Source organism: Typopeltis vanoorti, chromosome 15, assembly GCF_054136105.1.
Source record: "Typopeltis vanoorti isolate ZY-2024b chromosome 15, IOZ_Tvanoo_1.0, whole genome shotgun sequence".
Classification (NCBI taxonomy): Eukaryota; Metazoa; Arthropoda; class Arachnida; order Uropygi; family Thelyphonidae; genus Typopeltis; species Typopeltis vanoorti.
This window is the reverse complement of record NC_143563.1, coordinates 82,203,324-82,217,616: the sequence shown is the minus strand read 5'-3', so window position 1 is coordinate 82,217,616 and position 14,293 is coordinate 82,203,324. Positions and strand designations below refer to the sequence as shown.

The 14,293-nt window shown below is 34.3% G+C and overlaps 1 protein-coding gene across 1 annotated transcript in view; it reads right to left on the bottom strand.

Annotated features, from left to right (window-relative positions):
• rhea (Talin_middle and talin-RS domain-containing protein rhea) overlaps nt 1-14,293 on the bottom strand; it is a 709,058-nt gene that overhangs the window by 511,235 nt on the left and 183,530 nt on the right. The window contains exons 6-7 of the mRNA XM_090405775.1: nt 7,473-7,542; nt 3,885-4,027 (exon numbers count right to left, since the gene is read on the bottom strand). Of these exons, the coding sequence (XP_090261901.1) occupies nt 3,885-4,027; nt 7,473-7,542 (213 nt within the window). The remainder of the gene's footprint in view (nt 1-3,884; nt 4,028-7,472; nt 7,543-14,293) is intronic.

The window sequence follows — 14,293 nt, the reverse complement described above, 5'->3', positions numbered from 1 at the left end:
TTGTCAGATATTATATTTCTATCTTCTAAGGCACTTTTTACCATATCAATCCACCTATATCTTGGTCTTCCTCTGGGTCTTTTTCCAGGCAGACACTTGTTTTGCTAATCTTTCCTTTCCTATGCTGTGACCATACCACATGAGATTAACACATTCCTAGATGCTAACAATGTCAAGTTCTTTCCTAATATCCTCATTTTTAATATGATAATGCCATTGATGCCATCTGTTCACGCCGCTAATCTCTCTCTCAGGACTCTCATATCTGTGGTCTCTAGTCTTTGGTCAAATGTTTTATTACAAACCCAGCTCTCAGATCCATAAGTAAAAATTGGTTTGAACACTGTCTTGTATACAGCTAATTTAGTGTTTTGACTAAATTCTCTCTTATTCCATATAAATTTATGTTATTCAGTTGACTTCCTACCATACCAGCTTTGCAGATTCTGTTGTCTATTTCCATATTTAAAGAACCATCTTCACCAAAAATTATGTCTAAGTAGGTGAAATGTTTTACTTTTCCTATAGGTACTCCATTCACAATGCAGTTGATATTTTCAATGCTTCTGCCTATTTTCATTGTCTCTGTTATTGCTGACCTTCATATAACCATATACTAGATATACCATATCTATTACAACAGTTATTCAATTTAGTCAGGAAATCTTGCAGACCTGTAGCAAATTTATTTAGAAGTATAACACCACTGCATAAAGCAAAGAGCTGACATTAACATCTCCAATTTTGATATCAGGTTTAATACCACTTTCCTTCATAATGTGATACATATAGATCATGAATAACAAAGGGGATAATGTGCATCCTTGTCTGACACCAGATTTAACATTAAACCACCTTTCTGTACTTCCTTTAATTCTGCTGACTTACAACTCAAATAACGACAAAGTACTGCTTGATATAATGCCCCATTTACACCATATAACTGTAATATGGTGTAAATTCAGGATCAGATATTTGTTATATTCCTATGATTTTTCATAAACTGAAAATCTGATCCTGACAGCCTCTATTTGGCCGGAATCCAGCTTGTTCTTCAAACTTCCCTTCCACAATCTTTCTTAACCATTTCTCATGAATACTTGTGTAAATCTTACCAGGAACACTCAGTAGAGAAGTAACTCTGTAATTCTCAGATTCAGTTTTATTTCCCTTTTTGTATATGGGTACTATGAGAGCTCTACTCCAATCATCTGGAATTTGACACTGTCCAGGACTTCTTAACTATGCAGTGCAGCCACTGCAAGAATTTTATACCTCCATACTTGAGCATTTCTGGTTGAATATCATCTATTCTTGTCTTTCCACATTTCAGGCTTTTGATGCCTTTTTCTACTTCAAATAGGGATATGTATTCCTGATTGCATGCCTGTTGAGTGTTTTTTTTTTTTTTTTTTTTTTTTACCACAGTGCTGTGACTGCTTGTTTCATTTAGCATTTTTTCAAAGTAATTACTCCATACATCAAGGATAACTTTTTCTCTAGTTTTCATGTCACCTTTATCATTTACAGCACTCTTTCCTCCATTTCTGAGCTTTTTCAACAGCCTCCAGAATATTTTGCCACCTTTCTCATATTTATTTTCTATGTTCTTGCCAAAGTCTTCCCATGACTTTTGATTAGCTAGTTTTACACAGTGTTTAGCTTTCTTACATTTGTCTCTATATTCTCTAAGAGCACAAGTGACTTATTTGCCAAGGACTTTTGATATGGTTTCTTCTTTTCCTTCACTGCCTGTTTAACTTCCTGTGTCCACCATGGAGTTCTGATTTTTCTATCCTTGCAGACAACCTCACCACATGCCTCTCTGGCTGAATCAATCAGTGTTTTCTTCAGGGCTTGCCACTGAATCTCCAAGGTTTAGTTCCTGTTCTCAAACTTTCATTTTTTTGAATAATGTTTGCGTATTTTAGTTTACAGTTCACATCTGACAGCTGCTCAACTTTTATTCGCTTTAAAACTTTCTTACATGTTTTTCTTTTCAATGTGAAATTCAATTTCATCCTGCTCAAGATGAAATGGTGATCACTTCCAATTTCAAATCCTCTGTACAATCTAGTGTCCTGCCTGCACCAGGGAGAAAACATCACTATCAACAATAACACAGTCGATGAGACTTTTCTTATTCCATGCCTCTTTTGTTAAACTATCCTAGGTTAATGACTGATTAATGAATTCTCTCCCCCCACTTTTTTTTAATTCCATTCTACTTTTTAAAACTGTTTGAAAAAAAAAAATTTTCTTGTTTTGCTATAATTCATCCATTTTTATTGACAAAGTGATTCAAAAGAAAATAATTTCTTCTTGGCTTAATAAAATTTAATGGAATTTTGCATTTTAATAATGATCAGTATTAAAATTTATTTATTCATTTCAATCAGCCAATTTTAGTGGCAAAAAATCAAGCAAAGCATAACATTGGTGGTATGAGTACCCATGGGAGTATATGATGGGCAGTTCAGGGGTACACGAAAAATAATCAGTAATGGCAGAAAAACCACTATTTTACATTAAGACAGGCACTGAACAAAAGCGTCAGTATTTAGAAACAGTCTAATATGTGTACAGTACAGCTCTAAAAAAATGGCTCTAGGTTCAATCGATGTGATAATGAATCACATCACTGCATAAAAATGCTATTATGAAATGTACTTTTTCATGATTTTCTATGATCATTTCCTTGTTTATTTTTTAAATATATATTAATTCCAGGAAAAACTATATTGATAAATATGTATAAAGTCTGAATGAATGCACAAATTGTACACTTTGCTTTTGAACATTCTTAAGTAGTAGCCATAAACACACATCTCACCCCATTATCACTTTTGACCCTAAACATAGCACTAAGTTCTATGACTTAGATGAAAATGAAAACACAAGTGTCGTTTTTTCAGGCTATGAGAATACATGGAATAAGCTTTGTAGATAGAGTTTGTGTCTGCATTATCAGCCAGGATGGTCTGAATTGAGACAAATGAAAGACTGGTCCCTTTGATTAGTTAAATAACTAAATATCCATATCACTGGATTAGAGAAATGGCTTAGGTGAAGTTTTCGTTGTTTTGTAATGCTGACAGGTTACTGCTTCTCTTTTCATCTTCCAACGAATAATTTCTTCAACAAAATCCTTGAAACCACTTGAAAAATATTTATTTTTTTATTCCTTAATTTCTGACACAATACTCCATAGACTATCATTTCCAGTTCATGGGTATTGAATTTCTGTCTTGACAAACTTAAGACAAAAGTTTCTGATTTTCAGTTTGGCATTCTGCTCAAAATACTTGTCTTCAGAAAGCACAGCAAATGTGTTAATTTAAATGAACTGATGATGCAGTGAGCAGTGGTTAGGCTGCCACAAGAAGTCATACCCCTAACATTCATCTGTCATGAGACATTAGTAGTGATATTATTCACAGAGCTTTTTTGATCACCCCCCCCCCATACTAATGCCCAGTTGGCAGGGTGGTTAGCATACTTTCCAACTCATGAGTTGTAAGTCTGAATGCTGTTGTGGACATGGATGTTTGTGAATGTCTTTAGGTGATGAAATTCTTGCCTAGAGCACAGAGCAAGACCACCATCCTGCCTTTTACTGGAGGTCTGAAGTGGCTTCCAGTAAAAGGCAGGGCGATAAAAAAGTTCCTGTTTTTGCTCCAGAGCAGGTTTTTTGTAATGATAATGTAAAAAATAAATGAAAAATACAAAAAATTAAATAAATAAAAAAAATTAAAACCACATATTTCTTAGTCCATAATTAATTTGAAATGCACTTTAAATGATTATGTGTAAATAATTACACTGAAAAAAAAAAAATCTGTAATTTATGCATAAAGCAGATTTTTAAAAAAAATCAGACAAACCTGAACATATAAAAGGTTCAACTGAACAGGATCTCCTGAGTCAACATTTTGATCCGAGAAAAAAAACTTACGCCGTAAAAGCAATGTCTCTTCCTCATTAATACCTTGCTCTCGCAATGTTTTTGATTGGTCTACCCAGTTTACTGAAATTTAGAAAAAAAAAAAAAATTAGCATGCATATTAACTAGAAATATATTTAAACAAGTAATAAAAGATTATATGATACAGCAGTTTGTCTAATTAATACTCCATTATCAAGCACCATTATCAAATACAAAATAAACAAATAAATACATAATAACCACACAGAGATTGATTGAAAGAGCAACTAAGTACTTGTAACTTAACTGTACAAAAAAAAAAGTTGTAAAATTAACATTTAGAAAATGCACCTTTAGTTTTTTTTTTTTTTAATGATATGGTGCTTCTTTTTCATTTTAACAGCTTACAATAAAAAACATTGCATGCTCTCTTCATTTAAAGTTAGGATATACTAGGCATGTTCAAAAAAAGACCAAACTTTTGCTATTAGACTTTATTGGTCATTTTACATTTTAAGCACTGTCCCATTTTGAGGTAGTCCCCCCCCCCTCTACTGGCAATATACCATTCCCAACATTTCTTCCTTGGAATGCACTTTCTGTGATGCCGCATAATTCTCTTATTGCATTTTCCTGAATCTCCTCTATGGTTTGGAAACAATGTCCTTTCAAAGTGGTTTTAAGTTTGGGAAACAGGAAAAAGACTGCTGGGGTTAAGTTTGGAGAATAGGGTAGATGGGGTGCAATGGATGTCTGATGTTTTGCCATATAACTGAAGATGAGGAGCAACACGCGAACCAGCACATTATCGTGGTGCAACATCCAAGTCTAGTTTTCCCACAATTCTGGCCTCATTCTGCACAGAGCATCCCTTCAAACGTGCTAAAACTTCCTAGTGCAACTCTTTGTTTACCATCTGACCATGTGGTACAAATTCATAATGCCTTTCCAATCAAAAAACACAACCAACAACACCGTTCTGCCCTTTTTAAAATGTTTAAACCACTCATAGCACTGTGTTCGGCTCATACAGTCCTCCTCATATGCTTGATTAGGAAATTGAAATGTCTGCAAAATTTCACTCACACACAGTTGTCTTTCAAGCTCTGTCATTGATGCTTTGTCACTAATCCAACGAACAGCTTGTGCACATGCTCACTTTAACAGATGTAACTCTATGATTAATGCTCATAGCACAAAGAGACAAATGGCAGTTTGTTGTCAAAACCTATTGCTAGGTGCACTCAGTAGCCGCAGATGCTCTCTGTGCCAGATGGCACGCTATTTAAAGAGTTCGGTCTTTTTTTTGAAAACGCCTCATATGTATGTGTGTGTATCATCATCATTATCAGCCACTGTCGATCCACTGCTGGATGAAGGCCTTTCCAAGATTACTCCAAAATTGTCTGTCGATGTTTCACAGCCATATGTCAGTACAGAAAGAATACATTGGTTAAAAACTTTTCTCTTCGGGCATAATGGTAGTTAGCTTTGGAATATTGAATGTAATTTTCCAAATGCTTCCACTCAAGCATAGTGCACCTTTTAATTTTGTCCATGATATTTGGTTCCATTGATATCTGTTGTCCTAAGTATATGTGATGATCTACTTGTTTAATTTCCTCATTATCGATTTTTATTATTTCTGGTTGGACATAGCTATCGAACAGTTCTAGGAAAATTCGCCGTAAACATATTCGCCGTAAACATTTACGCCGTAAAACATTTACGCCGTAAGACATTTTACATTCATTTTTGTAAATAATCAATGGATGATAAAGGGTATTATAAATTCATTAAAAAGGCAAATCTTTATTAAGATGAATGTCAGTGATATATAACATAATGAAGTCATTTTAAAATCATGCAAATTAAAAGAAATACTGCGTAAATAATTAACTTTTTGCTGTGGATCGTCAATTCAACAAATCCATCAGTAACATCGCTCATTGGAAAAAATGCTAATGCTGTGAAGCATTTAATTTTTGTGTTGAATTCAGCATCTGTTTGATAGCATAACTTGAAACCAATGGCAACAATTTTTGTGATAAATATTTTGTGCCATATGAAATAAACAACTTTTTATAGTTGTTGATGTAAACATGTTAGAAAAAGCGTTGCTAGTTGCTTTTTCAAAGTCAACCATTAATGTTTCGGGATCTAATGAAGAACGTAAGCCGTTTAAAGCAATGAATAATCTGCTGTAAGTTAATTCTGATTTGCCAGGAAGCAAAGCAAAAAGCCACCGTGGAATCCTCAGGGGGTCTCATGCCAGTCCAAAGCCTGAATAAAGGAGGAGGGTCGGTCAGATGAGTGTCGATGCTCTGACGGTAAAGAAAAAACATGATTGTTATCTGATGCATATATATGATCAACAGCTACTACGTGCTGGCTCTGACATCACCTGGATCAACAAGGTCCGCAATACCAATCAAGCGATTATATATCATACTCATTACTGGTGGTGATATCTGCTTCAAATCTTCAGTCAGTTTCCCAAAAGCAATCTAAATCAAGCTTTTTTTTCATATAATTCCACTACAGTATCTTGTCCATCGCTGTACAATTTTATTTTTATTAATCAATATTTTGCCTTTTTCATCTTTAACTGTGGTCTGTTTTGGTTGCCACCTTCTATTAATGTTCTAATCATTTTGTAAACTTCGTAGTTTTATGCTTTCCATAGTACTGTTCTATATTACTGCATTGGGCTTCTCATTTCATCTTATCTGGCTGACTGCTTTTTTTCACCTCATTACACTTTCTTCTATATTGCTCCTCTAATTGTTCTGATGTATCCCTTTTATCTTCAACATTCTTTTCTCCTGTACTAACTTCAGTGTTTCTTGTCTAATCCATTTCTACTTGATCTTCTCTTCCTCTAGTACAGTTTCTTTAACTGCATCTTCTATTGCCTTCATTACTCCTTTCACTCTTAGATTCGAATTTTTTTCTTTGTCCATACTTTTAAGTTTCTCCTCTAACATCATATTGTGGTCCACAGCAAATTCTAACATTTTTTCACCTTGTTCATTTCTTTCTCTGAAATCTTATTTTCCCATGACTCTTTCCAAACCATCATTATATATTCCGACTTTGGCATTCCAATCTCCTTCAATAATTGTCTCTGTCAGATCTTTGTAAAATAAGTCAATATGCTCATCTGTGCTGTCAGATGTGGGTGCATATATCTGGACTATCGATATTTTAAAATGTTTTGCTTGAAATCTTGCTGCCATGATTCGTTCATTGACTGGTTTGTAGCCCGAGAGTGACTTTCTAGCTTTTTTGCTCAGAAGGAAACCAACTCCTGCTTCATGCTTGGTGTCATGCCATAGCCATAGTATCACGGACCTTGTTGATTCAATGCCTTAAAGGGCTTACGTTCATCATTAGATCCTGAAACATTAATGGTTCTAAAGGAAATTCACTAAAACAAATCATCCACTACTATTTCTATGGTGAGAAACGACTGTGTGTATCAACATTTACATTATTCTATGCAAGAATGAAATGACACTTATTGGACTTATAATAATCTACTTACAATCATCATCAGTTTTAAGTTTTTTTTTTAACTGCTCCATTTTTTGATCTTTATCTTTGTCCTTCTTCTCCTGAAAGAAATTTTTAATTCAATTTTATATTTTTTAATTATGCAATAAACAAGATATCACCATCTTGATCAATTTTTGATATGTACTTTTAATAGACATAGATGCCTGAAAGGTGTACAGCTAAACAATATATTAGGCACAAGTATAAAACATAGCTGATATAGCTGATAAATATAACTGACAGAGGTTACAATAAGATATAGGCAACTCCTTACGCAGTGGATGCATTCCCAGAAATCTGTGTACAATGAATTTCTACATTTTTTTATTTTTTCATAATTTCTACATTACAAAAATACCAAAACGCACCTATATTTCAAAAAATGAAAGATCAGTTGCTGGATTCAAAGTTTCCAAAGATAGAATTACTCTACTGTTTTGTAGTAATGCATCAGTTGATTATATTACAAAACCAATGTTTATTAACTGATCCTCAAATCCTTGTGCTATGAAAGGGCACAACAAGTTTATTGGCAGGCCAACAAAAAGGCATGAGTTACAGCTAGCATGTTTGCAACAAATTTAAGCCATTCGAATATTAAAATAACTTTTTTTTTCCGCCTAATACTACTTCACTTATTCAACCACTTGACCAAGGAATAATATCAATATTTAAGTTTATTATTATTTTAATTACATGACACTGCCTCAAGTGTGGAAAGAGTTTTCAATACTGAATTGTGTGAAAATTATTTCTCTGTCCATTAAGGAATTACAACCCTCTACACTGAATGCTTGCTGAAAAAAAACATGGCCTGAAGCCATTCTGTAACAAAATTTCATACCTCCCGTGGATGCCGAGCTAAGTTGTATAATAAATGTTACAGACATTTTTGGTGGAGAGAGCGTTTGCAATGTGAGTGAAAAGAAATTAGTGAATTAATTGTGGGAAAACAGATTTAAATGAAAAAGAACTGGTACAATTAATAAATGACATCGAACCAAATGTTGGGGGAAAGTTCTGCTGAAGATTCTCTGATTGTGATGAATCTGTTAAAGAATTCAGTTCAAAGAAATTAACAGACATTAACAAATTAAAAGAAATTGACATGGCAAGAATGTTAGGAAGTTACTTTATGGATAATGATCGCTCAATGGAGTGCTCCAGAAAATTCAGAAGACAATTGGATATTTGTTTAGGTGCATATTATGAACTTAATAAAAAATTGCAGCATAGTGGTAAGCAAGGTTTTATTACTGACTTCTTAATAACTAAACCAGCTGAAGTATGAATGAGAATTATACAAATGATGTCCAAGAGATTTCAAGTAATGACGACGTCTGTCCACTCGTAAATAAAGAACATCTACAAAATGTTATTTTTGAAGACAGTGATGATGATTAAAATATGCACTTTATTTTATTTTGCTTAAAACATTTATGCATTATGTGCAACGAAGTTTACGTACAATTTGTAATTTTTATAATTTCATACCATGTATTTGTTTCATAGTTTATGTTTTCTTAACTTACATGAATTACCTGAATTAAATAAAAAATATATTTTTGTTGGATATGTCATTGTTGTTTATATAATAAAAAATAGAAGAAAAAAAGAAACCAATTTTGGAACATAACCCTTTTTCTGTGTAATCTGAATCGTGCATAACACGATTTTATATAATGTGGCATTTCTATGGAACCTAACATCTGCGTTATGCGAGGGTTACCTGTGTGTGTATTGGTGGAGTGTTTTTTCCTATGGGTTTTCCTACTAAATCAGGGTTCTGATATTTATTACCCCTCTTCCTCAAACCCCAGCCATGGTTTTGTTTACAAATGAGCACTTCTTATTTCTCCTACTTGTGTGATAAACCTTACAGTGCGCATGCACGCACGCACGCACACGCACACACACACCTAGCTTCAACATTCCGTAACCAGTATCCCAAACTCCATACATTCTTCAATAGGGTAATGTCTACCTAGTCATTTAAATGCTTCCAAAGCACAACTGCCAGCTTGGTTTGCCGAGTGGTTACTGTGTCCACTCTCCAGCCAAGAAGCTGTGGGTTCGAATCCTGCCATAGGCATGAATGTTCGTGACTGTCCTACAAACTCTGTGTAGAAAGGGAATCTGTAACCCTACCACTTATTCTAGCAGAAGACTTCACTCCCAAAACCCAGTGGGGTACAGGAGTGACCATACGGCATCTACGGATGTCACATGTGATAAAAAGCACAATTTTCCTTTCTTCCTGCAAAAATAAAAATCATGGCTCTTCTCCACTAACTTTTGATGATGCTCAGCTCAACAGTCAAGACTAGATCTCTCTCTCTCTTCTCAGACTTATCCCCCTAATACTTTCCTGGCACAAACACATCAAACATCCTTGACAAAACTCATCCTTTTTCATCTGTCCAGCTTCTAACTTACACATATTCCAAATCTGTTCAACCAAAGAATACTGCTCTTATATTTAAGGTAGTGTACCAAAGAAGCCTCTCTAAAAATTCTTGATGCTCTCTAAAAGAAAAGAGTTAAAATGATGACCCCCCACCTCTCTCCCTCTACCTCTCTGATACTCTCTCAACTGGCTCACTAATGGTCAGTTTCATATATATATTTCCACAGGTGCTGTTCAGCAGAACTGACATCGATTTCTACTATAATAATAAGAGCAACAGCTGTCCAATGTACATTTACAGTTGAACTGATAACACATTAAATGGGCTACTGCCATTCATCTTTCATTCTATCTATCTCTGTTCCATTGAGAAACCTTCACAAGAAGTATTCACTAAAGATTATAATTCAAGTCTTCAAACTTGAATTACTTAAAAACTTTTCTCATTACTCCTACCTATTTGTTGCAAACACTGTACTTCATTAAAATATTTTAATTCACAACTTTTCTGTGTCAGCAGTCAAGACTATCTGAACTGAAGCTATTACAAGAAATTTATGCTGACCTCATCAATCCATATTTTGAAGAGTGAGCAGGATATTTGCAGATTAACTATATTTCAATGATCTTAATATTTTTTTAAATTTAAATATGGTTTATTAAGGCTAATACTTTCCTAGTGTAACAGCAGCCTTTTCATGGCTATTACAAATGACTGCAGAAACCATTAAGGAAGACAGAAATCAAGCCATGCATTTAATTATGCTGAGAATGTACAGCAACAATTTGAGAAACAACCACACACACAAGTTAATTTAACACAATTATATACTGCAAATTTTAAACACTTTTGTTTTATGTCAATCCTATGCACAAAAGTTTGGAAACCATAACACATTACTGTGACAATTGAGCTAAACACTAGATAATTTGGAAACTCTGCTTCAAAGATTAAACATGATGGTTTTTTAATCCACTTCAGGTGTCCAAAAGGCAAGATACTAATCTCACATCAAGTAAATGGAATTCATTACCACATAAAGACATTCAAACAGACACCGCACAGATTGGGATTCAATGAAAATCTAGCCCATTAGATGGAGAAAAGAGATGCTCCTCACTTGGCTAACCAAACTGGCAATGGTAATTAATTAAACAGATGATTATTTTCAGAGAACTATTTAACAAATGCAAGAAATCGATTTTTAAAAAAAAATCATTCTTGTACAGGTTATAATGATGTAGAAAGGCTCCAATTATTCTCAAGTAACATTTCCTCCATTTATGATGATGTGTTGGCTTAAGTGAGACATGAATAGCATTTCTGCTCTCAGACCTAAAAGCTGCACGAATGATTCCAAACAATACGTGATTTTCATTACCTGGTGTGAGACCACCACACTGCTTAATGGAGGACAGATGAGACTTAAAAATGCTCTATGTTTGGTTTCAAAGGCAGGATTTCAAGATTATCTAGCCCTTAGAATAAACTATTTAATGTACTAATGTATTATATATTTACAATCTTCCATGGATAGGATTCACATTAGAAAATTAAATAAAAAATAGATAAATAAACTAGGTGCAGCAGTTTATTGAATGCACCCATTCAATAAACAAATTAAAAATGAATGTAATAATAATATTCATTTTTATTTATAGTGAATAATATTTAAAAAACAAATGAACAGGCACCCATGAGGTGAGTGAATGAATATGAAAATCACCAAAAAATACAGAATCTAGTCTCTCTCTCTCTCTCTCTCTCAATTCAAACATCGGTAATTAAGGTGTAAAAAACTGTAGAATCTCATGAGGATCAAATGGGATGCTACAGTTTGTGTATACTAATCCTATAAGTTTCAGAAATAAGAGGAAGGAGTTTTTGGAATTGGTTGGTATAAAGTTAGCCTAAAGTTATAAGTAGCAGTTAAGAACTAGACTGACAACAGATGATATAGTTACAAGGATAAAATGAGAGGAATAGTATTTTCAGAAGTATCACAGAGAAAATAGGACAGAAGATGGGGTACTGCTAATGATACAGATGAGTAAGTGATCAGGAAGATGAGCACTTAGATGGCAGTTCATTTGTATGTTGTAAGAGGACATGAGGATAAAACATATAGCTTGTTGCTACAGGTCAGGAAGTGCAATGGATAACATGGAAGACATGATATGCAAATTTCCACAATAAGTGCATGTCAAATAAATATTATGGGAGAATTCAACTACACAGATCAGGAGGAATGGACACGGAATTGATTCACCTGCTAAGATTATGTAATGGAAATATCATCATCAAATTCCTGACATGTACCCTCAAGGGGTGTACAGGATATTATGATAGTACTACATGAAAAACTTACACATCATTACTAACTTCCTATTAACAATTTTCCTCCAAATCAATCTGCTAGGAGGTACTTAAGAGTCAATGCTGTATAACTGAGAGGAGACCTCCACATAGTGTTAAAATGCAGAGAACCAACCATGGCTTCTGATCTAATGTCCAATCCTCACCTTCTCGTGGTACACCCTGTTAGTTATCTACCTGGACCTGGATACTGAACAAACGAGGATGGGCTAGCAATTTGGGGTTTAGTCGACCAAATTGTATTCTTATTGGCTTAAACCAAAATATAGACTGAGCAATCTGTCAAGACTCAAACATTATCAGATCTTATATTTCTGTCTTCTAAGGCACTTTTTACTGTATCAATCCACCTATATCTTGGTCTTCCTCCAAGTCTTTTTCCTGTCAACCTGGAAGTGAACACTTGTTTTTGCTAATCTTTCCTCTCCCATTCTATTTAAGTGACCATACTGCCTAAGATTACCTCTGCTAACAATTTATGGAAACATATCCCCTCTAAGATACATGCATGGAATTTTTGCTTTCAGAATTTCTAATTTACAATCAATAACTTTTGAACACATTATAAAAATGAATTATATGATAAATCATATTTATCACCTATTCAGTAATTTCTTCAATGTCTCCACTCCAATATTGCACTAATTGGTTACTTTTAGCCTGTCCCATGTGGGTAAATTGATACTGATGTCAGAAATTTTTTTCTGACATCATTTTTTTCTGACATCAACATACTGTTTTCAGTGATTACTGGCTAGACAGTGCAATCACTTGAACTCATGCAAATAGTGCTGGATTTTTATAGCTACACAAATTTCAGCAAATTAATTTAGTTCTCATAACATCAGCTTATAGCCTGATGAAAAAAGGACAATATTAATGTGCGAAATATTACATTAGCAGTTTTAGTGAGTTTAACCCCCATCATCGTCAAAAGTAAAAATAATTGCAAATTTGTTTAAATCTGAATGGCTGAACCAATGTGTTGAAACAGCAACATCAACACTGCCATCAAATTAAGAGCCTGTGGCATGTGGCTTTCAATATTGTAAACACAGGTTACCACATACATTGAGTCTGAGACTGCAAACTTGCACACAAAATGCTTTTCATATGTACATGGATTGGGAAAAATTTGCAGAAATATTGGAAGGGATTTGGGTTTTGAGAATGTTGGATCTGGTCATAGAATCAGAAGCTCTATCCATGACAAAGGTGGATACATCTCTGACTGGGAAGAGTGATCATGCAGACCTGTCATGGATGTTGTGAAACGTGGAATTTTCAGTCACAATGGGTACATGTGGAACTCATGGCAGGTGAATATGACAAGCTTAGAAGGTAGCTTCCAACAATATCATGCCACAGGAATCTGCAAAGGGAGTATGTTAGCAGCAAATGAAAGATGGTAGGGATATTGGAAGAAACCAATATTACATTGTATATCCAAGGTCAGAGGATAAATCAGGTAGGAGTTAGATGGATGAGTGGTATCATTAAGCTGCTGCAACATAAAAAAAAAAACACTGTGAGAGATATGTGGGTAACTCTCATTATACATGCTTTCATTATGCTGTGTTTTTATATATAAGGACACTCACTGTTTCCTATCCAAAGTCATGCATGCACCGTATGTATGACTTTGTAGTAGTAGGGACATGAAATGGACACTTAGCACATTTCATGTCCCTATTGCCTTATTGGTCTATGTGGTATTGTCTTTAAATAACTTTAAATAACTTCTACGAGATTTGGGATGTATGACAAGAGAAAAACAGAAAGGAAACTAAGCGTGAAAAAAAAGAATGAGAATAAAGACCAAGGAAAGAAAAAAGGACTAGGAAATCCCATTCATTAGAAGTAAAGTTGGAAGTTCAAGTTCTGAATCAGTTTGATAGTAAATGAAGCAATGACATTCAAAGGGTATACAAGAACAAAGGATGTCTACAATCAGAATATGAAAACTGCAAATCAGGTTTTCATTGAGAGATTCTTGAAAAAAGCAGACGTCAACCTCTTATGAGCC